Genomic DNA, 27,325 nt, shown 5'->3' with positions numbered 1-27,325 from the left:
CTGGCCAATACCATCCCTACGGTGAAGCATGGTGGTGGAAGCATTATGCTGTGGCAATGGTTTTCAGCGGCAGGGACTGGGAGACTAATCAGGATCGATATGTGATATTTCATTTTTTTTAATAAATACCTGTGCAAAAATGTCTAAACCTGTTTTTGGAAAAAGTGAAGGGATCTGAATACTTCCCGAATGCGCTGGATATTTATGTTCCCAATGCAATTATGCAGTCTAATACATCCACAGTGGAATTGGAATTTGAACAATTTTTCTCAGTGAATTAATTATTGTATTTATTTATAAGTTACATTTCAACATTCCAATTTTGTTTGGCATTATCTAGTCCAAATATGGCATTATTCCACTCTTTGTATCCGTTTGGATTAGTTTCAATGAGCAACTTTTATTGTGAAGTTGAACAGCAAATTCCAATATCGTGGCTCATCCTTGTTGTGGCAAGTTTCTAGTGATGGGCATTCCGGCTCTTTTCAGTGAGCCGGCTCGTTCGGCTCAGCTCGACAAAAAGAGCCGGCTCTTTTAGTTCCCAAACGGCTCTTTAAAAAATATATGTTTTGTATTTTTTCAAGTCAAACAGTTTGCGACAGTTTGACTATGATTGGTGTTAAAACAATTCTAATTAAATTATGAAATGAAATCATACCCTACCTTAACCACAATGTATTTAAAAATGCATTGGTTTGTTATGAAAAATAATGCTATTAAACATTTGCATTTAAAGTAGAACTTTTTAATGTATATAAACAAAGTGCATATAAATCTAGCCATTCAAAACAAATACAATCTGAACAGCATAATAGAATAGTGCACCATATCAAAGAAAAATAAATAACAATTTGAAAAACTGCAGCATCCCACAAATTGAAATAAATGTAAAAAAGAAGGATGCTATTACACATGTGCATTTAAAGTATACATTTTTAAATGTATATAAACAAAGTGCATATAAATGTAACAATTCAAAACTAATACAATCTGAACAAAATAATAATAGAATATTGCACTGGGGTGGCAGGTAGCCTAGTGGGTAGAGTGTTAGACTAGTAACTGAAAGGTTTCAAGATCGAATCCCCAAACAGACAAGATAAAAAATCTGTTGTTCTGCCCCTGAACAAGGCAGTTAACCCACTGTTCCTAGGCCATCATTGAAAATAAGAATTTGTTCTTAACTGACTTGCCTAGTTAAATAATGGTTAGTGAAATAAATAACAATGTGGGAAACTGCTCATCCCACTTATAACATTAAACTGGTCCCTCTCTTCTTCACTGCCATGTTATAGCCAACAGCAATGCTGACCATATTTTGCTTTTATGAGAGATTTGCATTCAGAAATGCAAGCTGCCTCACTTTCGAGGGGCTGATGCGGTTTCTTCTCTCAGTAATTATTTGTCCCGTTTTCCAGAAGACCCTCTCAGAGGGAACAGATGTGGCCACTATGCAGAGTCTCCCTGTCATGACTTTAGTAAGCCGTGGGTAGACAGAGGCCTTGTTCTTCCACCAGCTCAGAGGATCTGCTGATCTTTGGAGGAGGGGCTCCTCTAAATAGGATCGGACCTCCATTATGACATCTGCTGAGGGATTCCTTCGTGCTGCATCCCCAGTTGCTCTCTCGTCAAACAGCATCCAAACAGCAGACATTTGTGGCACTACTGCTGGTGCTTCTGCTCCATTTGATCCCTCTTCTTCCTGTTGCCCTGGTGCCTGAGCCAGCTGACTGCTGGGGATGTCCCTTCCTGCTGCTGAAGTTGTTCTTTGAAGAGCCTCATCAATCTCTCTGGCATCACTGAAGGCTAACTTCTTAAACCTGAGGTCAAGTGCAGCGGTTTCTGATAGCACGTGATTATATTCCATTCTGTGGAACTTTCTCTGTCACATGTCCAGTGGTTACAGTTGCTTCTCTCTGGCGGCTGGCTGTGATTCGCTGCAGACCCATGAAAGTATCATTTTTGAGGCTGTCACATAGCTGAAAAGAGAGAACACTAACTTATTAGTTCAGGTTCATGTTTTGTCTACTGATACTACATTCTCATCTACTGCTCATATACATATATAATACTGGATTAAATAATGATGTAGTAATAACTGCTTACTGTACCTTTCTCTACTGATCTCCACAGTGACCTGCTCAAAGGGTTCCAGGACTCTGAACACCTCCTCCACCACCTTCCATTCCTCTAGCGTCAGAGCATCAACAGGTGCAGTGACAATGGCCAGGGTAGAGATGATGGCATCCTTTGACTCAAGAAACCGCTTCAACATATAAAATGTTGAATTCCACCTTGTAGTGCAGTCTTGTTTAGGCCTCAGCTCAGGCATCCCCATCTGGCGTTGTGTAGACTTCAGTTTTTCAGCACCTACTGCTTTCACTTTGTCCACAGTGGGCTTCATCACCTTCAGAGCATCTCTTACAATCAGGTTGATTGTGTGGACAAGACATGGATGATGGGTCCATTTAAACATTTTCATGGCTTTGGTTATGTTAGCTGCATTGTCGCTAACACAACAGACCACTTTTCCATATACTTGCCATTCTCTGGCCAGTTCCTCTGCCAAGTTCTCTGAGGTGTGTCTGTCTCTGAACTCAAAGCAGTCCAGAAGACAGCTAGACATCGAAAAATCTTCAATGAAGTGACATGTAACCGACATGTAAGAAGTGGTTATTTTAACTGTGTGGATACATCTCCACGTGTGGAGGTGCTGGCTCCACCACTATCACTAGCAGGCCCGCTAGTTTCTCGAAGCTCGGCTACAGCTAGCTTCACAGTTGGGTGCACAGTTCGCATATACCGGTGTAGGTTGTTCGTAGAACCGGCTTTATATGAGATTTTGTTTTGGCAAATTCTACACTGTGCTCTAACATTGTTTACTCATTATTAAAATGCATCCAAATGCTACTGTGCTTCCAACTCATTTTCCAGCTGTTGTTTTCACAGCTGTCCTTCCTCTCTCTCCTCGGCTGCTAAGTGTGTGACTGTGAGTGAGTTGGCTTGGCCCTCCCTCACATTGACACTGCGTGTCTGATTGATAGGAACAGGTGAGGATGTTAAGTCTGAGCGAATGGGTGTGCGCTTGAGCATTTAGGCCTATATTATTTTATTTCTTTTTTCATTCTTTGAATTAGTTAATTCTATTAATTTAAATCTTTGATTATTCATATCTTCATTTTTAAATTTATTTTTATAAATAGATTCAGCTCTTCTGATATGCGAGCCGGCTCCCAACGTTCACCTACAAGAGTCGGCTCTTAGAGCCGACTCGTTCTCGAACGACCCATCACTACTAGTTTCACACAGGTGTCAACCCTGCTTCAGGGTTTCTACAGTAGCTTTTATATAGCCACAAAGTCAGATTCCACAGTCACAATGTCAAAATTGGCTACAAAAATTAGCTTTTTGGTCTTATTTTAAGGTTAAGGCGTTAGTTAGGAGTGTGTTTAAGGTTGTGGTTATTATTAGGGTTAAAATCATATTTTAAGGAGAAAAATTGTCGAAATGGGTGGGTTTTATGACTTTGTGGCTAAAGAAGCTAGTGGAAACCCTGTTTGAGCTCAAACCAGATCCAGAAAAGGACACTGTGGCCCCGTCCAAAGTTACCACTGGATAGGGCCAACCAGGCAGGACATAACCCCACCCACTTCGCCAAAGCACAGCAAGCACACCACCAAAGGGATAACAACAGACTACTAATTTACCCCTAATTTACTACTTACTACCACTAACTTACTAACCAAACTTACTACCCTAGCTTCCTTTCCTCCTTTAATATCTTCATTTTCTTTCATACCTCCCTTTCCTCTCCTCCTACCCTCACCTCTTTTCCGCCTTTCCCAGCTCGCTTCCCTAGCTTCCTTTCCTTCTTCCTTTCCTTTACACATTTGATTTCCTAGATTCCTTTCCTTGCTCCCTTTCCTTTCCTCCTTGCCTAGCTTATTTTCCTCCCTTTCCTCTCCACCTTCTCTATTTCTTAGCTCCCTTCCCTTGGAAAAGGGAGAAAGGAAAGGAGCTAGGGAAGGAGGTGAGGAAAGGAAGTGAGGAAAGGAAGCCAATAGAGGAAAGGGAGCTAGGGAAGGTAGAAAGGAAAGGAAGGAAGGGGAGGTGAAAGCTAGGAAAGAAAAGGGGTTAGGGAAAGGGTGATAGGGATAGAAAGAAAAGTAGGAAATGAAAGGAAGAAGGAAATGAAGTTAGGAAAAGGGAGCTAGGAAAGTTAAGGAGATAAGAAAAGGTAGATAGTGAAAGAATATAAATTGAGGTAGGGAAGGAAAGGAAGCTAGGAAAGGAGTTAAGGAAGCTAGAAAATATAGAAAATAAGCTAGAAAAGGAGAAAAAGAAAGGGATATAGGAAAGGTGGAAAGGAGAGGGAGAGAGGAAAGGAGAAAAAGAATGTAGGAGAGAAAATGTATGTGGTGGGGATTAACCACAGCCATGAGAGAGGAAAGGAAATGAAGAAGAAAAGGAAGTTAGGAAAGGAGCAAAGAAAATGAAGCTAGGGTAGGAGGAAAGGAAAGAGAGCGCGGAAAGGAATATAGGAAATAAAGGAAGAGTTCACATGTATGTGGTAGGGATTAACCACAGCCGGTAGATGGCGATAGTATTGGTTTTATTCACAGGCTTCCTCTGGATACTATTGAGCATGCATGCTCTACACTTGTGCAAGGCTCCTCCTACTGTTGGATTGCAGAATACACCCTGCTGATACAGTAAAATTATTTTGTTGCCAATATACAATTTTCTAAGCTAATTGATTACATTTTCCAAAGACCATATAGATAGGTTCAGGGGCCCTAAGTGAGATTTGGCTCTAATCCAGAGTAACTAGGGTTAAGTGTCTTACTCAACGTCACATAAATTGATTATCTAGGGCCCTTGATCAGAGGGCACAACAGAGGGTGGTGCGGATGGCCCAGTGCATCACTGGGGGTAAGCTCCCAGACATCCAGGACGTACATGCCAGGCGGTGTCTGAGAAAGGCCCAAATAATTGCTAAAGACTCTAGCCACCTGAGCCACGAACCGTTCTCCAAGATCCTGTGCGGCATGCGGTACCAGTGCATCAAGGCTCAGACCAACAGACTCCTAAACAGCTTCTATCCCCCCTTAAATGGCGAACAACTACTGCTCTCCCTCTCCCACAAACTATCCACACTGACTCTATGCCCATCCACAGGTCTCTACCCACTCAGACACACACACCTTTACTGTCATTCTTACTCACACGCACACCCAGATACTCACACACACACAATCGCACACTCCCTCACACCTACACTCGTGCTAAAATTATTATTTATTTGATTTATTACTACCCCTATGCTGCTGTTCAATGATTACTGATTGCCATTACCATTACCATTAGTATTTATCTATTTATCCTGCTACTGGTCACGATTACTCCTGTTTACATGTATATCTGTCTATCACGCCTACACTGACACTCTTGCACATACACAAACTCACCACCACGCACACCCACGACTTATGCTGCTGCCATACTGTTTACTATTATTATTATTATTATTTATCCTGCTACCAGTCACTTTCTCCTAATCTCTGCCAACACATTCGGAAAGTATTCAGACCCTTTGACTTTTTCCACATTTTGTTACGTTACAGCCTTATTCTAAAATGGATTACATAAAATGGATTACATAAAGGCAAAGCAAAAACAGGTTTTTAGAAATGTTTGCTAATTTATACAAATTAAAAAAACAGAAATCCCTTATTTATTTCCAGCATTTCACTGGACATATGACAAATAAAACTTTAAACTGTATATAATTCCTGCTCTGTTTGTTTTAATTTATTTTTTATTTCAACATTATTTAACCAGGTTAGGCTAGTTGAGAACAAGTTCTCATTTACAACTGCGACCTGGCCAAGATAAAGCAAAGCAGTGCGACACAAAAAACAACACAGAGTTACACATGGAATAAACAAACATACAGTCAATAATAGAGTAGAAAAAGTCTATACACAATGTGTGCAAATGAGGTAGGACACAGTCGATGATCAAATAGGATAAACGTACAGTCGTACAGTAGGATAAACGTACAGTCGAATAACACAATATAAAAAGTCTATATACAGTGTATGCAAATTAGGTAAGATAAGGGAGGTAAGGCAATAAATAGGCCGTAGTGGTGAATTAATTACAATTTAGCAATTAAACACTGGAGTGATAGAGGTGCAGAAGATTAATGTGCAAGTAGAGATACTGGGGTGCAAAGGAGCAAAAAATAAATAAAATAACAGTTGGATGAGGTAGTTGGATGGGCTATTTACAGATGGGCTACGTACAGGTGCAGTGATCTGTGAGCTGCTCTGACAGCTGGTGCTTAAAGTTAGTGAGGGAGATATGAGTCTCCAGCTTCAGTGATTTTTGTAATTCGTTCCAGTCATTGGCAGCAGAGAACTAGAAGGAAAGGCGGCCAAAGGAGGAATTGGCTTTGAGGGTGACCAGTGAAATATACCTGCTGGAGCGCGTGTTACGGGTGGTTGCTGCTATGGTGACCAGTGAGCTGAGATAAGGCGGGACTTTACCTAGCAAAGACTTATAGATGACCTGGAGCCAGTGGGTTTGGTGACGAATATGAAGCGAGGGCCAGCCAACGAGAGCATACAGGTCGCAGTGGTGGGTAGTATATGGGGCTTTGGTGACAAAACGGATGGCACTGTGATAGACTGCATCCAATTTGCTGAGTAGAGTGTTGGAGGCTATTTTGTAAATTACATCGCTGATGTCAAGGATCGGTAGGATAGTCAGTTTTACGAGGGTATGTTTGGCAGCATGAGTGAAGGAGGCTTTGTTGAGAAATAGGAAGCCGATTCTAGATTTAATTTTGGATTGGAGATGCTTAATGTGAGTCTGGAAGGAGAGTTTACAGTCTAACCAGACACCTAGGTATTTGTAGTTGTCCAAATATTCTAAGTCAGAACCGTCCAGAGTAGTGATGCTGGACGGGCGGGCAGGTGCGGGCAGCGATCGGTTGAAGAGCATGCATTTAGTTTTACTTGCATTTAAGAGCAGTTGGAGGCCACGGAAGGAGAGTTGTATGGCATTGAAGCTCGTCTGGAGGTTAGTTTACACAGTGCCCAAAGAAGGGCCAGAAGTATACAGAATGGTGTCATCTACGTAGAAGTGGATCAGAGAATCACCAGCAGCATGAGCGACATCATTGATGTATACAGAGAAAAGAGTCGGCCCGAGAATTGAACCCTGTGGCACCCCCATAGAGACTACCAGAGGTCCGGACAACAGGCTCTCCGATTTTACACACTGAACTCTGTCTGAGAAGTAGTTGGTGATCCAGACAAGGCAGTCATTTGAGAAACCAAGGCTGTTGAGTCTGCCGATAAGAATGTGGTGATTGACAGAGTCGAAAGCCTTGGCCAGGTCGATGAATACAGCTGCACAGTATTTTCTCTTATCGATGGCGGTTATGATAACGTTTTGGACCTTGGGCGTGGCTGAGGTGCACCCATGACCAGCTCGGAAACCAGATTGCATAGGGGAGAAGGTACTGTCGGATTCGAAATGGTAGGTGATATGTTTGTTAACTTGGCTTTCGAAGACCTTATGAAGGCAGGGTAGGATAGATATAGGTCTGTAGCAGAATGGGTCTAGAGTGTCTCCCCCTTTGAAGACGGGGATGACCGCGGCAGCCTTCTAATCTTTGGGGATCTTAGACGATACGAAAGAGAGGTTGAACAAGCTAGTAATAGGGGTTGCAACAATTTTGGCTGATAATTTTAGAAAGAGAGGGTCCAGATTGTCTAGCCCGGCTGATTTGTAGGGATCCAGATGTTGCAGCTCTTTCAGATCATCAGCTATCTGGATTTGGGTGAAGGAGAAATGGGGGAGGTTTGGGCAAGTTGCTGTGGGGGGTGCAGGGCTGTTGACCGGGGTAGGGGTAGCCAGGTGGAAAGCATGGCCAGCCGTAGAAAAATGCTTATTGAAATTCTCAATTATCGTGGATTTATCGGTGATGACAGTGTTTCCTGGCCTCAGTGCAGTGGTCAGCTGGGAGGAGGTGCTCTTATTCTCCATGGACTTTACAGTGTCCCAGAACTTTTTTGAGTTTGTGCTACAGGATGCAAATTTCTGTTTGAAAAAGCTAGCCTTTGCTTTTCTAACTGCCTGTGTATATTGGTTCCTAACTTCCCTGAAAAGTTGCATATCGCGGGGGGCTATTCGATGCTAATGCTGTACGCCACAGGATATTTTTGTGTTGGTCAAGGGCAGTCAGGTCTGGAGAGAACCAAGGGCTATATCTGTTCCTGGTTCAACATTTTTTGAATGGGGCATGCTTATTTAAGATCGTGAGGTAAGCACTTTTAAAGAATAAGTAGGCATCCTCTACTGACGGAATGAGGTCAATATCCTTCCAGGATACCCGGGCCAGGTCGATTAGAAAGGCCTGCCCGCTGAAGTGTTTTAGGGAGCGTTTGACAGTGATGAGGGGTGGTCGTTTGACCGCAGACCCATTACGAACGCAGGCAATGAGGCAGTGATCGCTGAGATCCTGGTTGAAGACAGCAGAGGTGTATTTGGAGGGCAGGTTGGTGAGAATGATATCTATGAGGGTGTCCATGTTTACGGATTTGGGGTTGTACCTGGTAGGTTCATTGATCATTTGTGTGAGATTGAGGGCATCAAGCTTAGATTGTAGGATGGCCGGGGTGTTAAAGCATGTCCCAGTTTCGGTCACCTAACAGTAATTGTATCTCTTTAAGCTGTTTGAATTGTTGTTTCCTGTAACACAGCGCACCATTGAAAAAGAGACCCTGGTCTCATTTGGGAGTCTCTGTATAATAAAGGTTAAATAAATAAAAAATGTGATTGTGATGTGATGCAGTGCTAGGGGGCAAGGCGGGTCCTCTGCCCTAAATGATCAAACTCATTAAACATCAGCCTTGCATTATAGGCCTAATCCTCCCACAAGTAGCCCAATAATAAGAGTCCATTCAACAGACCACCAAATTTTGGCCGTCAGGACCATCTGGGACAATATCTCATAGTGATTATTTTCAAGGTCTATGTCCCTAGAGTTGGAAAATGTGTCCTAGTATTTCAGAAGTGGTAGCTCTCTGTGTGTTTTATCACTCTTCCTTTCATCCCTCCATCCCATTCATTTTTCACATAGGATATTACCCTAGGACAAATGATGGCAGTAGAGGACAATGGCAGTTATTACACATGTATTCATCATATATCATTGGAAAGCTTATATTAGCAGCATCCCGGGGTCGCCTCTTCACTGTTGACGTTGAGACTGGTGTTTTGCGGGTACTATTTAATGAAGCTGCCAGTTGAGGACTTGTGAGGCGTCTGTTTCTCAAACTAGATACACTAATGTACTTGTCCTCTTGCTCAGTTGTGCACCGGGGCCAGTTGAGGACTGCCAGTTGAGGACTCATCTCAATGATGGATGCACCTGCATGCTCAATTTTGAGTCTCATACAAAGGGTCTGAATACTTATGTAAAAAATGTATTTCTGTTTTTATTTAGTATAAATTATGGGGTATTGTGTGTAGTTTGCTGAGGATCTGTTTTATTTAATACATTTTAGATTAAGGCTGTAACGTAACAAAATGTGGAAAAAGTAAAGGGCTCTGAATACTTTCCAAAGGCACTGCAATGGATGATGAGAGGAGAAAGGAGCATGAAGACCTAAGCATGAGGACCTAATAACCAATATTCTGGTGTTTGAGCAGAAAGTGAAATGGGAGCAGAACAAATCTTTAGAGCTGGACTGGACTCAGCACAAGGCCAGGTTCTCAGACCAGTGGGCCCAGCAGGATTAGGCTCTGGAAGAGGGAGCAGGGAGAGATGGCGAGGAAGATCTGCTGCTCAGTGCTCAACACCAGAGATATCCAGGATACTCATGAGAAAGTTTAGAAAGAGAAAGCTGAGATGTGGGTAAGAGCTTCAGGATGCAGAAGATCTTAAACGCACCTCCAAGCATACCAAGGCTGAGAATGCAAGGGCAGAGACGGAGAAAGCTACCCTTCAGGAAATTATTCACACACTTGAGGAAGATGAACGAGGATCTAAATGGTGAAGCCTAGTTAATGAAATGAAGAATCTGTCATTACCTAGTACAGATCACTCGATTGAAATGAATGGCGCCGGAGGAGATGGCTGCCGTTTTACGGACTCCTAACCAATTGTGCTATTGTGTGTGTTTTTTTTAACATGATTTGTAACTTATTTTGAACATAATGTTTCTGCCACCATGATCAAAAAGAGCTTCTGGATATCAGGACAGCGATTGCTCACCTCGTACTGGATGAAGATTTTTTCTTTAACGAGTCGGACGCCAAGGATTTACTCCAGACACCCGACAAGGCCCAAATCCCCGTCATTCGCATGAGAAAGAGACAGAGATATTGGGGACGTAGGTCGGGATGCCTTGTAAGGATCCAACGGCTAGCGGGTAATTACCGTCAGTCCTATTAGCCAATGTACAATCATTGGATAACAAAATAGACAAGCTACGATCACGAATATCCTACCAATGGAATATTAAAAATGGTAATAACTTATGTTTCACCGAGTTGTGGCTGAACGACAACACGGGATAACATGCAGCTGGCAGGGTTTTAACGCTGGTGCACGAAATCTAATATTAAGGAAGTCTCAAGGTTTTGCTCGCCTGAGGTAAAGTATCTCATGATAAGCTATAGACCACTGTCACGCCCTGACCATAGAGAGCCTGTTATTCTCTATGTTGGTTAGGTCGGGGTGTGACTAGGGTGGGTCATCTAGGTAATTATATATCTATGTTGGCCTGGTATGATTCCCAATCAGAGGCAGTTGTTTATCGTTGTCTCTGATTGGGGATCATATTTAGGCAGCCATTTCCCCTTTGTGCTTTGTGGGATCTTGTCTATGTATAGTTGCCTGTGAGCATTATTTAGACCTTCACGGTTCGTTTGTTCGCTTTATTGTTTTTGTTATTTGAGTTTTCTCTTCCTAATAAAAAGGATGGAAACATACCACGCTGCATTTTGGTCCACTCCTTATGACGATCGTGACAACCACACTATTTATCAAGAGAGTTTTCATCTATATTTTTCATATCTATCTATTTACCACCACAAACCAATGCTGGCACTAAGACCGCACTCAATGAGCTGTATACGGCCATAAGCAAACAGGAAAAAACTCATCCAGAGGTGGTGCTCCTGGTGTCTGGGGACTTTAATGCAGGGAAACTTAAATCCGTTTTATCGTATTTCTACCAGCATGTTAAATGTGCAACCAGAGGGAAAAAAACTCTTGACCACCTTTACTCCACAGAGACGCGTACAAAGCTCTACCTCGCCATCCACTTGGCAAATCTGACCATAATTATATCCTGATTCCCACTTACAAGCAAAAACTAAAGCAGGAAGCATCAGTGACTCGGTCAATAAAGAAGTGGTCAGATGACGCAGATGCTAAGCTACAGGACTGTTTTGCAAGCATAGACTGGAATATGTTCCGGGATTCTTCCGCTGGCATTGAAGAGTACACCACATCAGTCATGACGTCATCCCCACAGTGACCGTACACACCCCAACCAGAAGCCATTGATTACAGGCAACATCCGCACTGAGCTAAAGGGTAGAGCTTCCGCTTTCAAGGAGCTGCCGCTATCACGTGAGTAGAGCTGCCACTTTCACGTGAGAATGCTATTTGGCATGGGTCCTCAGATACTCAAAAAGTTCTACAGCTGCACCATCGAGAGCATTCTGACTGGTTGCATCACTGCCTGGTTTGGCAACTGCTCGGCCTCCGACCGCAAGTCCCTACAGAGGGTAATGCGTATGCCCCAGTACATCACTGGGGCCAAGCTTCCTGCCATCCAGGACCTCTATACCAGGTGGTGTCAGAGGAAGGCCCTAAAAATTGTCAGACTCCAGCCACCCTAATCATAGACTATTCTCTGCTACCGCACGGCAAGCGGTACCGGAGCTTCAAGTCTAGGTCCAAAAGGCTTCTTAACAGCTTCTATCCCCAAGCCATAAGACTCCTGAACAGCTAATCAAATGGCTACCCAGAGTATTTGCATTGCCCCAGTCCCCTTCTTTTACGCTGCTGCTACTCTGTTTATTATCTATGCATAGTCACTTTAACTCTACCTACATATAGATATTACCTCAATTATGAACAACTGCATTGTTGGTTAAGGGCTAGTAAGTAAGCATTTCACTGTAAGGTCCACCTACACCGGTTGTATTCGGCGCATGTGACAAATAGCATTTGATTTGATTTGATACATACTTGCCCACTCCCCCTTGAGGACACGTGATTGCATATACCAATAGCCTACAAATGGCCACTTGCATTCATGAACAGGAATGGTTATGAATGAGATCATGAATGGTCACTTCTGGTGTTTTTCCCAATTTTGGGGATTGAGTCAGAAAACCAGTTCGTCATCATCCATCTCACCCATGACCTCACCTGCACTAATGAGAAAAACATCATTTCCCATGAATCCTCAAAGAGAGAAGGGGGACGTACTGTTGCAGCGCAAGCTCGAGCAGCCAATTCCTGTCCAGTGGCCATATTGAAATATCAAGTCTATTAGGACTCTGAAGGTACTGGGTGGTTGTCTAACTGGAAGTCTTTAAAATATCGTCTATTTATACCATAGGGATTTGAGCCAGACATTCCACCTGAGACCCTGCCTGTACTGGACGGCAAGTTGTCTCTGACTTTTGTGGGAAAATGAGTCCAACCGATGCTAAACGAGGTGCTAAACGCAGGAAGAACAAGCGGGGCGGTGGCAGCAGTAGCTGCAGTAGTACTGTCTGCAGTACCAGTGGCAAGGCCGGGGTTTCAGCCACGGACCTGAGTCTTCAAGCCACGGCAACACCCGTGTCTACCATGGGCTTTCTGACATCAGGGAGCTCTGGAAATGGGAACATGGGCTCTATAACAGGCCTGAACGGAGAGGTGAGAATATACAGTTGACGTGTTGAACACTAACGTTAGAGATTTTGATTACACATAATCGACAGACATTTGAGGCCTGACATTCTTCAGTAGCTAGCCCAGCTACCGAGGAAGCTAACTAGTTAACGTTAGTTAGCTAACGTTAGCTAACTCGGAAAATGGGAACCTGACGTCAACAGCCAACAAGTTAGTTTAGCTGACTAACTACGTTAGTAAGCTTTCTATATACGGTAACGCGTTAGTTATAACGTTAGTTACTTGCTCAATTTGAAAATAAACTAGACCGGCTGACGTTTCTAGCTATCTTGTTCTAGCTAGTCGACAACCACAATGTTGACAGCCCGAAAATAGACGATTTTGCTTACTCGACAGTCGTTATCTTATTATCTAACTGTTCGCGACGTTGTGGGAGTGGATGTTTGTTACTTGCTAGATGGATACTAACGTTAGCGTGTAAACTAACGTTAGCTATGACCAAACTGACCATCGCCACTGCACTGTGTCCTTAAACTGAAGTGTCTCTTGTACCTGACTAGCAGCTAGGTACAGTAGGTAGCTTGTTAACAATGCGCAACAATTTGGACAGCCAGTTGGCCTTTCATTTCTTGTCTGATGTTTTCATATTCACAATTTTAGCAGGAGTAGTAGTTCACCAGACTAACGTTACTGTACTGTTTACAAACATGACGTTTCAGTCGAGTCTGTCAGTGTCATCGGATTAGCCTGCTAAGTAACAGTAGGCCTATAGTTTGTTTACTCATACCAATTATTTAATAGGAAGGTCATTTACTAGTTAGGTCGTCCACAGTGTTTACAGACACAAGAATAATGTGTGAGACAACTGCAAGACTACTGTCACACAGACAAGTGAGTCAAATTACTTCCACAACCACGATCCTGCAAAATATACCAATGGTATAGCAAACATTGCAACATTACATACTTGGCTGTCAAATGGTATATTGAGTGTCTTGCTTTACTCATGGTTTCTTGTCTCGTCTCCATATATTGCAGCTATGCCTTGTCAGTTTTCTCTATATCACAACAGTAACCAGGGTAACAACATCCACTAATCACCAAAGACTAGACCTATCATGTGTACGTCACATTGGCTGCGACTAGGTTCATCATCTTTAGGGCTGAAGGACTTCCTCATCTGATGAGCCAATAGTCCCAAACAAGTCCATATTGCAGACGTGTTAATAACTTGCATACCTGGTCACTGTCTAAGCAAATCCAAGGAAAGTCTGATTTGAGCAAAATGCAACGCATTGTATTGCACTCACTCAGTTTCATTAGCCTAGCTAGCCTATATGCCAGACAGTTTACCCATCATTTGGGATGTAGACAAAGGTTCCAGAAAATAAATCAGGAGAAGAACGCATATTGTGAATACTGATTGTGGCAAATTTTTACTTTGTGAACCCTTGATCCCGATTCTTAAAAATTGCTATGAGCCATCTATAGAACGGATGTAAGCCCCAGAATATAGGTCTAGCAACATCAGAGTTATGATAGTGGTCTTAATGTTTGTTAATTTGAAAGCTCAAGAGGAGCTTAATTTATTGCCTAGGCCAGGCTACTTATTGTGGAAGGAATTTGCCTAGATCTGCTCAGCATTTACACTAGTCAGGGCTATTATTTCCATCTAAAAAGTAATATAATATTCTCATAACCTTTTGTTTAACTAATCAGTGTGTTTTGATTCATTCTTCAGATGTTTACAAAATCTTTGCATAGTGCATACAAATCGAGACTACACTCTGCTTATGTAAAGATTGGCTGTTGAAGACAGAAACAGCAGGTGAACTTGCTGGACGCGTCAATATACTGCTGCGCCGAGCATTAATATGAAAAGTAATATCTGCATATGTTCTTTGCAATATCGCCAGGACATATCATCAACTGCTTTGTGTTTTATTTGATGTTCAAATAACATAATTTGGAAACAAACCTAAATTGTGTGTGGCCAAGTAGCCCCCAGCCAGGTCAAGCGCTAACATGCTTCAGATAGCCTTGTAATAGACGCTTGGCATCAGTGCTAATGAGAGGGGTGACTCCGGAGGTGTTGGTTCATGTCGGGCCCTTTGTGTCCTCCAGGTCTCTATGAACGGTAACGTTACACCACAGTTTTCGGAGGGGCCGGTGAATTCCGACTTCTCTGGAGTCCTTCAGGTAATGCATCACTCACTGTCTCTGCAGCTACTCCTGTTAGGCCTACGGTAATATAGATCAGCATCAGCTTATCTGTTGTGAGTATCACTGGGTGGACTGAAAAGCCCCGGGTGGCATTCAGTAGGCACAAAATGTATGAAAAAGTTTTGAAATGGGAAAGGCCCATCTTAAACGTTATGACCAATAATAACTTTACCAATCAGTTTCCAATTTTAAAACATTTTCCACCTGTTTGTGCTTACTGCCCATGACCCTATCTTAATTAACTTTAGAACCTGCCTGGGTAGGCTACATATTGGAGCACTAGTTAGTAGCTACTGGTTACTGCCACTACAGTAGTGCTACACACACTCATCTAACTGACATCCACTCCGTCTCCAACCACCAGACCCCGTTCACATTTGGCCTGAGCCAGAGGGCCCCATATTCCACCACCGGCGACCGCTGCCTCCTGTGCCGGAGTGAGCGCAAGCCAGACAGCACCCTCCATCCTGATGCGATGCTCCCCGGGGCGGGGCCGAACGGTATGGCACAGCCCCCCAAGTCCCCCAGCGCTCTGCAGCTGCCCCTGTGGGTGTGCCCCGACTGCCGGCGCACGGTGGAGAAGGAGGACCGCCACGCCTCCCTGGAGCAGTCGCTGGTGGTGAGTCACCACAGGCTGGTGGAGGGGTGTGGGTGGGTGGAGGGAGGGAGAAGTATGGTCGTGAAAAAGTGATGCTGGACCAATGAACTGAATGACAATGGCTTATATCAAGTAACAGAAACATTTTGTCTAGGCCTTTCAACGTGTGTTGCATTATGAGGATAAACATTTTCTGACTTGCACCTCCAGGTCGACTGCATGAACTTCACAAAAACCATGTGATCAAAGGTCATGCAGTTTTTTTATGAAGTCGCCTTCAAGTCGCTGCAGTTGCTTCTCACCAACTTCACCATGCAGCCATCACCTGTGTTGTGGGAGGCACTATTTATCAACCAATCATTAGGGTGTTTTTGGTTGAACCACGTGAACATGACCAAAGACGTGAATGAAACAGGAACCAACTGCGATTCTAAAGAAACAGGAGATCCAAACGAAAGTGATATTTGAGACCTCTGTAATCAATACATTTTACACAAGTTATGTTTTCAGTTTGTGAGTGTGATATGAGGGTATAGACATTTTTATTTTTACATTTTATAAAGACATTTTTTATAAACAATAGCAGCTATGTCGACACTTCCATGTTGATCTGAGCCTTGCCAATTTTCGTCTACAGTCGGCATTGTTAGCGTTACTGCTCGAACACATCCATAGAGTCGGCGCAAAAGAGAGAGAGATGGCGACAGGTATACTAAAGGTAGATTACAACAAGGAATAAAGAGGTTCAGAGGGCTTGTAGGTGACTGCCCACTGACTGATCTACAAATGACCTTGTATCATAAATAACTACTCATTATTTGTAGATTAGTCAGTCACCATTTACCACAATTCATCACCGATTTGATGCTCTCGAACACGGCCAAAGAGAGACAGACCGACCCGTACCACACAGAGAAAGCCGGAGGAAACAGGCAAGCTACAGGTGGAGTGTAACAAGGAGCAGAAACACCTGAGGCCTGACCGAACACACACATTGTAAAACATTAGTTTCCCTCTGTCCGATGACTCATTGGCTCCTCCTTTACTATCAGCGGGAGATAATAGCCTCAGACAGAAAGCCACACCAGTGTTTGGACGTCTCTCTTGCTGATGACATGTTAGTGGCTGTTCCGCATACACTGCCTTGCCTCACTCATAAGAGCCACTCTGTGTTGGCGACATCTAGCAGATAATTTCTAGGCTAATTGAATTAGAAAGTTGGGAAGAGCCCGACAATTCCTGTAGTGCCCCTCTGGCCTGGAATGCGCTTGTTTTTCTTTCCCTTTCTTTTTCTGCTATTTTGCTTGATTACGTTCTCTAATTTCTCTCCTGTTCTGGAATTTTGTCTCTAGTCTAGTATAATGTGCACTTTGCTGCAATGAAATACTTCAGAGTACAGACCTAAGGCGACAGTTGGTAACGTTAAGTCACCTTTATGGTCGCATTATCACTGCTTTTTTGCACGTTCTGATGCCCTGTAATTTCTCATTCCCCCAGAGCCAAGACTTCCTGTTGCACATGCCTGTGGGTAATGGAGGCTTGGGCCAGGAGCTGCCCGCCGCAGGGGGCAGACTGACCAATGGTGGCACACCCCCAACCCTCCCCACTCTCCCCGTCCCAGACCTCACCACCCCTATGACCGCTGACACCGTGTGCAGTTGTGAGGCCTGCAACGAGAGACGGTGAGCTGGATGGGCGCATTTGTGGTGATCACTAAACGACCACGCTAGAAAGGACGAAAGTGTCTATCGTTTGACATATTGAGCTAGCCTAGTATATTAGCTATGTGTTCAGGAAGTTTCTAGAAGCCGCCACCTGTGCTACCATCCTTTTTAGCATTGTCAGATAATAACTAATCTCGTCCACCAGCCGGCTCTATCTTTCTCTCTAACAGTCTGGTTTCACAGCGCCTCAGAACGGGACTTGACTGTAAATCGATGGACTAAACAACCGCTGGTTTTATTGGCTGATCTCTCAGTCCATCAGTATCTTGTTTTCTTTTTCTTTCAAATACTTTAACTGCACTAGATTGAGCTTGCCTGGTGATATGGAACCAATGGGATAGTCTCAAAAGTGCAAACACCGCCCATCTAGCACTCCAGGCAGGCTCAATGAAATGCTCAACATTTCAATGAATGCAAATACTATTTTAAAGTTGCACAATACAGAAATCGCTCTGCCATATCCTGTTTGCTAAAACTCGAATAATTCACCTAATTTGAGTTTATGCGACAAAATAAGCTAGTATAGTGTAGAGAATCATTGTACCATCTAAACCACTGTGAAATATATCTTCCATAAACAAAAATTTTTGTTTTAGCTGTTTGAAGCTGGTGTACAAAACCGAACATCAAAGAATGGTAGATCTATAACTCAGATTTCTATGTGAATTTGGTTGGGTTGCCCAAAAAGTTACATATTTCCACTTTAACCCATGACTGATATCCAGTCCCTCCAAGATCTGCGAAGTATTTTGTTATGTGTGGCCAACAATTCTTGATTTTTGCAGCGGCTTTCAATGAAATTTGGCGAAGAGTTTTGTTGTTAGTCATGTTCATTTTAATATGAAGCAATAAAAAGTAATATGTGCTCAGCCTGCAGCATGATCTATTTTCTTGTGCGCACATATGATAAACAGTTGTTGGTCTGAACACGTCTATGAGACGGAGGAGCGTGTATCAATCCTTCACTACAATTCATTTATTTTACTCCAGCCAGCAGTTCAATCAAAATAATAATGATTCTCAAATCAGTCAAGTCATTTAAAAAGAACGACTCGTTTGCGATCTGCTCATCACTACCACAGATTTCCCTGCTTTTGCTTCGGTCACGGTGATCTGCGTCTGCTGTGGTGGCTGTTCGGACCAGAGTATGTGAGCGGAGCTGGAGCGGAGCGTGCCCAATTTGACTGGTGCGAGATTCCCAAAGGCTGGAGCGTCGGCCTTCTCACCAGCTCCAATTTCGCTCCAGTAGCGCTCACTTCACCAGCTCAGGGCATGCCGGCCCAGGATGAATTTGTAGTCTACTTGTGTGCTGCTTTAGCTACTGTGATGGAGTTCACTAAATATTTTCATAAAGAAACTGATAAATCAAGGTGACTTACAAAGATGCGGACCAAGAGCAAGAGAGGGAGTGCGGTGATGTAGTGTCCACAACTAAAGAATCTTTGTGGAATCACAAAAGCATGATGGTGTACTTACTTACCTGTACACAGTGGTGGAAAAAGTACCCAATTGTCATACTTGAGTAAAAGTAATGATCCCTTAATAGTAAACGACTCAAGTGAAAGTCACCCAGTAAAATACTACTTGAGTAAAAGTCAAAGTATTTGGTTTTAAATATTCTTAAGTATCAAAAGTAAATATAATTGCTAAAATATACTTAAGCATCAAAAGTAAAGTTTTATAAATCCTTTCAAATTCCTTACATAAAGCACACCAGACTGCACCATTTTCAGGGGCATACTCCCAACACAAGCATGTGTGTTTCGTTTGTAAATTATGTAGGGATGACCCGGGATGTTCTCTTGATAAGTGTTTGAATTGAACCAATTTCTTGTCCTGCTAAGCATTCAGAATGTAATGAGTACTTTTTGGTGTCAGGGAAAATGTATGGAGTAAAAAGTAAATTTTCTTTAGGAATGTAGTGAAGTAAAAGTTGTCAAAAATATAAATTGTAAAGTACAGATACACCAAAAAACTACTGAAGTAGTACTTTACCTTACATTTTTACTTAAGTGTGTACATGCTAAAAGAAAGGAACGAGTTGGGTAGATAATTAAGTGCGTCATTGTATCAAAGTATTTATAAACAAAAAATCTGATATCTTAAACTTTTTCTTCTAGCTATACAATAGACCATCCTTGTTTTAGTTGTTTTTCATTCTAAGTATCACATCCTATATGTGCAATTTATATACTAATTATTTAATACAACTAAATGCTGAGCGCTTTATGTCCCTACCAGCCTATTGTGTTGCACTCGCAAATGCTTCACAATGTATTTCTTTGTAGGCTATAGCCTTGAAATAATTTGAATAATATAGCCTGAATAATTCATTTTAGGCTCCCTGTCTGGCTCCTGACCTATTTGCTGTTTTAATATGACATGAACCTATTTGAAATTATTTTGGCTTATTACATTCATCTTTTCATGTTTATTAAAATACTTTTCATTCAAATCCATATGGTTTGGTTTTAATGCTTAAAAACAAATTGGTAGGTCCAGATAGTCACAAAAAATAGATGGATGTTGGTTAAATTGTGATTTTAATTAATAGAGCGAATTTTGAGTGGCAGTTTCTTTTTTTTCTTTTTTGTGGAAGGTCCGAATCACATTCTCTGATTCGGACCTTCTTTTCACATGCTTTGCTGGCTCTTGTGTTCCTGCACAGCGTTGCACTGAGTGCAAAACAATTTGCCCCCATTTTCATGTAAAACATTTGGAAATCATTTTGCACTGTCTTTAACTATGATTTTTGTTGGTAAATGAGATGGATTCCTGTTCATTGTTCTGCCTGTCAGTCGTAATCTGTCAGTAATCAACCATAGGCTTCACACGCTGACGGGTGGGGGGGGGGGGGGGGTTATTGATGTTTTATTGGGCTGTTTTCCATGGTAACAGTGATCAAAATTGCTAACCCTCTTTTGATTGGACACGTGTGCAGTGATTGGTCAAAATTGCGAGCTCTTGCATAAATTTGTGGATTCGTTGATTTTGTTTTGAATTATGTGATCGCAGAATTTTGGAATCCTGGAGGGACTGGATATCAGCCCTTTAAAAGAGGAACATGGATGCACAGACACACTAATACTTTTACTATATGGGTTGTATTCATATAGTAAATGAAGTAGGAAAGGCTCATTTTGGTTTTCTGTCTCAATGTTTTAAAGTGTTTTCTGTTGCTTGCCCTAATGAACATGACCCTGGGTCCCTTGAATAAGCGCACCCAGTGTCCTCTCACTGATGCATCACAATTACCTATTTTGGCCTTCACCCCCTCCAGGGAGATTTCGGCCGAGTCAGAGCGTGAGTCCCAGCTGCTGCAGAACCACTGGTCGGAGGTACGCTACCTAGTGCGGTGCATCTACCGCCAGACAGGCACGCCGCTGGCCCACGACCAGCCCCTTGACCGCGACAAGGAGGGCATGAAGGAGCTGGTGGACAGGTAAGACCCAACTAGAGAAAAGGCAGCTTGTCTTCCACCCTCTTTCCCTCAGTCTGCCTCTGCATTCCTCCTTTCCCCCCTCTTTCTATTCCTTCCTCCTTCCATTTTTCCTTCCCTCCTACATTCCTTTACATCCTCTCCTTCCTACCCTCCATCTCTCGCTGCTTCCTGCCTCATTCCTTTCTTTCCATTTGCCCTCCATGCTCTCTCCCATCCCTACCATCCTCTTTTCACTTCCATCTTCAAGATGATCAGTTATCTGACAAGAGTACCAGAGTAATCATTGAGTGGTTACCTCACTTTCCCTTATCAAATTTGCCAGATAAGAGATTACCTTCAGAAAATGGTTAGCCATTTCAGAGGCTAAACCTTCCTCTGTGCTACTACTTGGGGCTAGGCCATCTGTTACGTTGTACCAGGAAAACTAAATCAAACTCAAGTTATTTGAAAGTGTTTGAGATGCATTTGACCCAGGATTGACCACCATAGATAATCCCTACAAGTATTAGCATATTTTGCTATTGTATTAGCCTATTGTACACTGGGTCTTATGACGTCCATCTTGCCCACCTGTTCAGGCTGTGCGAGAAGGACCCGTACCAGCTCTACCAGAGGCTGGAGCAGCAGGCCCGCGAGTATGTCCTAGAAATGAAGGTGCGCCTGCTCAAGCACCTGTCGACCGGCTCCAAGGCTGCGGCGGCCGCCGCCCAGGGCCCCCCGCAGGCCCACCAGTTCATCTCGCTGCTCCTGGAGGAGTACAGTGCCCTCTGCCAGGCTGCCCGCACCATCAGCAGCTTCCTCCTCACCCTGGTGAGTCTTCCTCTGTTAGCGATAGCTTTGAAGATAGCCTCATGTTAGCATTAGCATAGTCTTAGACCAGTGGCTAACAAACAGTCTTGCGCAATAACTTTCAGGGTTGGCATTTGCGCTAGCCTTACTGCTAGCCTTACTGTTGGCCTTATTGTTGGCCTTTCCATTATGCTTTGCATTAGCCTTTTGCGTTAGCCTTTGTGGTTACCTTTACGGTTGCCTTTGTGTTAGGCATTTTGTTAGCATCTGACTAGCACAGAGGGACAATGCTTAGTGCTGCTCAGTGTTTCTTTTAGAGGTTTACCCCGAGTTTTGGCGACAACGTGAGCTAAACCAGACTTGCCCCCAATACATGAAGGCTAAAAAGTAGCGTTGCCTCAGTAACTCTCACAGGATTAACATAGGCTTTAGAATTTCCCCAGAACTCAGGGACAAGCCACAGACGGTGTCATAGAATGACTCATACTTTTTGGAAGCAGTACAGAGGTTTGTCTGAAATTTGCCACCTTAGCCTAGACAGCTGCCACTGCTGTGGCTATACACATACACACACACACACACACACACAGTGGGGTCCAGATTATTGACACCCTTGATAAAGATGTGCAGAAATGACTGTATAAATAATTTACATACTGAGCTACATTTTATGCTTAAAGAAATGTTAAATTATTTTATTTTATACTAATACTAATACAAATCAAATCAAACTTTATTTGCCACATGCGCCGAATACAACAAGTGTAGACTTTACTGTGAAATGCTTACTTACAAGCCCTTAACCAACAGTGCAGTTCAAGAAGAAGAAAATATTTACCAAGTAGGCTAAAATAAAAATGTATAATAAAAAGTAACACAATAACAATAACGAGGCTATATACAGGGGGCACCGGTACCGAGTCAGTGTGCAGGGGTACAGGCTAGTTGAGGTAATCTGTACATGTAGGTGGGCTCGAAGTGACTATGCATAGGTAACAAACAAACAGCGAGTAGCAGCAGTGTACAAGTGGGGGGGTCAATGTAAATTGTTCGGTGGCAATTTTTATGAATTGTTCAGCAGTTTAATGGCTTGGGGGTAGAAGCTGTTGAGGAGCCTTTTGGTCCTAGAATTGGCGCTCTGGTACCGCTTGCCGTGTGGTAGCAGAGAAAACAGTCTATAACTTGGGTGACTGGAGTCTCTGACAATTTTATGGGCTTTCCTCTGACACGCCTATTATATAGGTCCTGGATGGCAGGAAGCGATTTTGTTATCAAGTAATATCATTTCTCATTCTCAAAAAGGTAGGGGTCAAAATTATTAATGTTTCAATACTTCACCTTTTGAGGATAACTGCACTGAGCTTCTTTTTTTTTTAAGTACTTAAAAAAATAAAAATAAACATTCATGAGTTGGCGAACACATATTGTGAGGGATGCTAGACCATTCCTCCATACAGAATCTTTCCAGATCCTTGATATCCTTTGTCTGTGCTTATGGACTGTCCTCTTCAATTCAAACCACTGGGTTTCAAATCCGGAGACTGAGATGGCAATTGCAAAATGTAGATTTTGTGACCAACTAAGCATTTCTTTGTGTGTTTGAGCATACAATATAGCACAGTATTTGAATTATTTTATAGTTATTTTTTCTTACCTTTATCAAGGGTGTCAATAATTTTGGACCAGACTGTCAAAGGATTTTCAGTTTTGTATTTCTTTAGTTAACAGTGATAGAGGATGATGGTGGGGAAAGACAGAGACGTTGTGTCAAACGGCCGGATTCGACCCTATGTAAACACAGTAGACGTGTGCCGGAGGCTGCGGCATTACCGCTACACCGGCCAGGCCGCATAAACTTGGTTTGTAACTCTCTTCTTGTCTGGGTTCCACAGGAGAACGAACACCTGCAGAAGTTCCAGGTGACGTGGGAGCTGCACAACAAGCACCTTTTTGAGAACCTGGTGTTCTCCGAGCCTATCCTGCACAGCAGTTTACCTGCACTGGTTGCACAGCTGAGGTAAGACTGAGTCGAATGACAAAACAGCCATTTAAGATGAGGATTTCTCTGGTGCCATTGAGGTGTATGCTTCTGTGAGGATTATTATATCATTTTTTTGATAGTCTCCCTATATAATCCCTTTTTGTTTGTCTTAGTATAGCAAAATCATTAAACCTGGTCTATCCTCAAACCTAAATAGGCCATTGGTATGATAAACTGGCCTAGCTGTGTGTTTCCAATGTTTTCTTTTAAAAAAGAATGCCATTTCTGATTAGGCACGGCACGGCCTCCCACGACTCGTATAGCGAGGACATGTACAGAACCCTGCTGGAGAGCTACCAGCAGCTGGAGCAGGAGATGGCCGCCGTGGCGGCTGAGTGGCAGGAGTGTGAGAAGAGGATTGACGACTACGTCGACGAACAGGTACACACACACACACACACACACACACACACACACACACACACACACACACACACACACACACACACACACACACACACACACACACACACACAGACCGAGAGAAACACATCACATACACACAATATCCCTGTCTTTGCTACACTCCACGGGCTGTTCCTTGTGTGTGACAATTGAACACAAATAAATGTCAATAACATATTGTGATGTCCTGACGGTTTTTAACAAATGCATCTCCTTTGAATGGTTTTCTTTTGGTCTCTCTGATGCTTAACAATTAATTTTTCTCTTTTTGGCAGCTGCTTTTTAAGGTGGAGGGCCAGAATCTCACAAATCAACGGACAGAACCACATAAGTCTTTAATTAGCAAAAATGTAAGGGGTTTATCACACAACTAAATTTCAAGTAATATAAGACAATTACTGTAGTTATCAGCATTGTCTATCTTTTCATTCCCTAACACTTACCCTATTATTTATGTCATATTATTTCTGTAGACCAACAGAGAAAAGATGATTTAGGTACTGTTATTTATTAAAAAGCTGACATGTTTCGACCTCAATCTGTCAAAGCTCATAATTGAAGTCTACCTATTTACAGACTTTGAAAACAAAACAACGGATGCTGAAGGAAGACTGGGAATTCTTTAAACAGAGGAGGTTTATAGAAGAACAGGTATGATGGACAAATAGTCTATAGAAATAGTTGATTTATTTGTGAAACTGGTCAGGCAGATTTTGACGGTGTACCCTTTAAATCTGCTGTACATGAATTTGATTTTGTCTTTGCAGTTAACCAACAGTAAGAAATCTTTAGCTGGTGACAGTAACTTTACAGACACGATGAGAATGCTCTCCTCTCGTCTCAGCATTCCAGACTGTCCAAATTGCAATTATCGAAGACGGTGAGTTTGGAGGATTCATTTTGCTTACAATTTACAGATGGTGTGTTTGTTTATTTGTAGCGTGTCTAAATAAAATCCTACCTATTTTCTTATTTTTTTTTTTAACCTATGTGGGTATTATATGACACAAGTCCAATGAGACATTCAAACTTTGTGTGCGGGTATGTTTTTAATCCTCATTTATCAACCCAAAGTAAAACAAACCCATGTTTCTAGCCAGTACCCAGTGTTATTCAGTGACCGGAAAGGAAATGGTATATACAAGTGTTTAGCATCTCATGAACCACATCAATATAATATATCAACCTTCTGAGATTTTCAGCTCGACCATAAAAACGATGACCTGGAACACCACCACTGGCCACCTGCGACCCAACCTTTGCAAAACCACCTTTTTTAATGAACAACCATCCCTCCTCCCCCAGATGCACCTGCGACGACTGCAGCCTCTCCCACATCCTGACGTGCGGCATCATGGACTCTCCCATTGCCGAGGACCTCCACATCAAGCTGCCGCTTCAGGCCACGGAGCCCCCACAGCACCGGGACTACCTGGCCGAGGTGCACCCCCCCAGTCTGTCCTCCGGGGGCAGCTCAGCCTCTGCTTCGGCCTCCAGCTCGCCCATCACCATACAGCAGCACTCGCGCCTCATAATGCCAGAAGGGGTCGCCACCACCTTGTAAGTCCACCAGGGGTGGCGTGTTCTTTGTTGTAAAAATATGTATTTATTTATTCAGGAGATCATAGCAAATGTATTTTCTAAACAAGACCTGAGTATATAATGTAAAGCAATAAAATATCATAGGAAAAAAACATACAAAAAAAGCAATACATTACAATAATGTTATTTTTTAAATATTTATATCTATCAAAGATATACATGACTAAAATGCACAAATAATGGGTTTATGAGTTCACGCTAGAGCTGGGACGATCAACTGAAATGATCAACACTGACCACTTTGCTATTATCGATCATTACTATTAATAACCTATAGGGCCCTACTAGAGAAGTGTGAAATAAGTTTGCTAATACGGGTAATTGTTAATGGGACAATTGATAGCTACAGCATTCAAAGTAGTAGTTTTAAGGGTAATATTACAAAAAAATAACTGTTGTACATTAATGTTGTAAATTTATTGTTAAATTTATCATTCTTGTGATTCATCCAATTTATCGTGGTGTGGATTTTTTTTGTCCAGATCGCCCGGGACTAGTTCATGCTACCAGTAGGATTTATCCCAATATCTAGTTGATGTGGGTATGGTTGTATTTGTTGTGGTTATGGTTACTCTTGTGGTTTATGTAGTTATAACTCTTTTATCAGGTATGTGCTCTCCAATCATGTAATGTCATTTCCTATAATGATTTTTATAATGAAAACATGGCCAATCCTGTTTTGGTATTCACCTTCATTATTTTCTCTTTCCCTCTCTCTCTTCTTCCTCCTCTCCTCGTAGTGGTAGCGACGAGGACGAAGTGCCTCCGCTGTTGGGCAAGTTTGCGGACATCTACCCCATGGGGGGCTATGAGGACCCAGGGGTGGTGGCCAGGATGAACGGCCTGCACAGCGAGCTCAACGGTGGCGGAGAGAACATGGCGCTCAAAGATGAGGTGTGGGTGGTTGACGGCTTCGGGGTGACGTTTACCCTAGTTACAGATCTAGGATCAGCTTCCCCAATCCTAACCTTAGCCATTAGTGGGGGAAATGCTAAACTGTCCCAAGATCAGCATCTGGGACAACTTCACCCTACACCGTGTGTGTGACAGTGCCCTTGATGCAAGTTTGGCATGTTTCTCTGTGCGAAGTACTGGGACAGATTTGATTGTGGAAATGTACTTTGACTCTGACTCATTCCTGCTGCATTTCTCTCTTTCTCTCTCCCATCTCTATCCTCCTCACTCTCCTCTCTCCCTCGGTTTTCTCTCCAATTTGTCTCCCTCTCATCCTCTGCCCCCCTCCTCCCCTCTCTCTCTCTCTCTCTCTCTTTCCATTCCCCACTCTCCCCTCTTCCTCTCTCTCTCTCTCGCTCTCCCCCCTTCTCTCTCTCTATCCAGTCTCCTGGAGGGAGCAGCAGCAGCAGTAGTTCGTCGGAGGGTGACGAGGAGGAGGCTGACGAGGAGAGCGGCGGGGAGCCTCCGGGCCAGCGGGGGGAGCTTTCGCCAGGGAAGAGCAACAACAGCCCTCCGCCCTACTACCCACAGCATCAGGTACAACCACACTACACAACTAGGGCTTGAGGTAGGATTTGAATCAGGTTAACCTGTGTGCCCCACAGGTTAACCT

At 43.0% G+C, this 27,325-nt stretch overlaps 1 protein-coding gene across 1 annotated transcript in view; it reads left to right on the top strand.

Moving 5' to 3' along the window:
* Positions 1-12,575: 12,575 nt before the first annotated feature.
* fam193a (family with sequence similarity 193 member A) overlaps positions 12,576-27,325 on the top strand; it is a 29,646-nt gene continuing 14,896 nt past the window's right edge. Inside the window, exons 1-14 of the mRNA XM_038999883.1 lie at positions 12,576-12,958; positions 15,059-15,133; positions 15,522-15,776; positions 17,253-17,437; positions 20,760-20,921; positions 21,500-21,731; positions 23,603-23,727; positions 23,985-24,132; positions 24,432-24,506; positions 24,733-24,807; positions 24,924-25,036; positions 25,462-25,716; positions 26,499-26,652; positions 27,097-27,249. Coding sequence (XP_038855811.1) covers positions 12,731-12,958; positions 15,059-15,133; positions 15,522-15,776; positions 17,253-17,437; positions 20,760-20,921; positions 21,500-21,731; positions 23,603-23,727; positions 23,985-24,132; positions 24,432-24,506; positions 24,733-24,807; positions 24,924-25,036; positions 25,462-25,716; positions 26,499-26,652; positions 27,097-27,249 — 2,235 coding nt within the window. The 5' untranslated portion in view covers positions 12,576-12,730. The remainder of the gene's footprint in view (positions 12,959-15,058; positions 15,134-15,521; positions 15,777-17,252; positions 17,438-20,759; positions 20,922-21,499; positions 21,732-23,602; positions 23,728-23,984; positions 24,133-24,431; positions 24,507-24,732; positions 24,808-24,923; positions 25,037-25,461; positions 25,717-26,498; positions 26,653-27,096; positions 27,250-27,325) is intronic.

The sequence above is a fragment of the Salvelinus namaycush genome, chromosome 8 (genome assembly GCF_016432855.1).
Source record: "Salvelinus namaycush isolate Seneca chromosome 8, SaNama_1.0, whole genome shotgun sequence".
In the NCBI taxonomy this organism is placed as follows: domain Eukaryota; kingdom Metazoa; phylum Chordata; class Actinopteri; order Salmoniformes; family Salmonidae; genus Salvelinus; species Salvelinus namaycush.
This window is presented reverse-complemented; position numbering and strand designations above follow the sequence as displayed.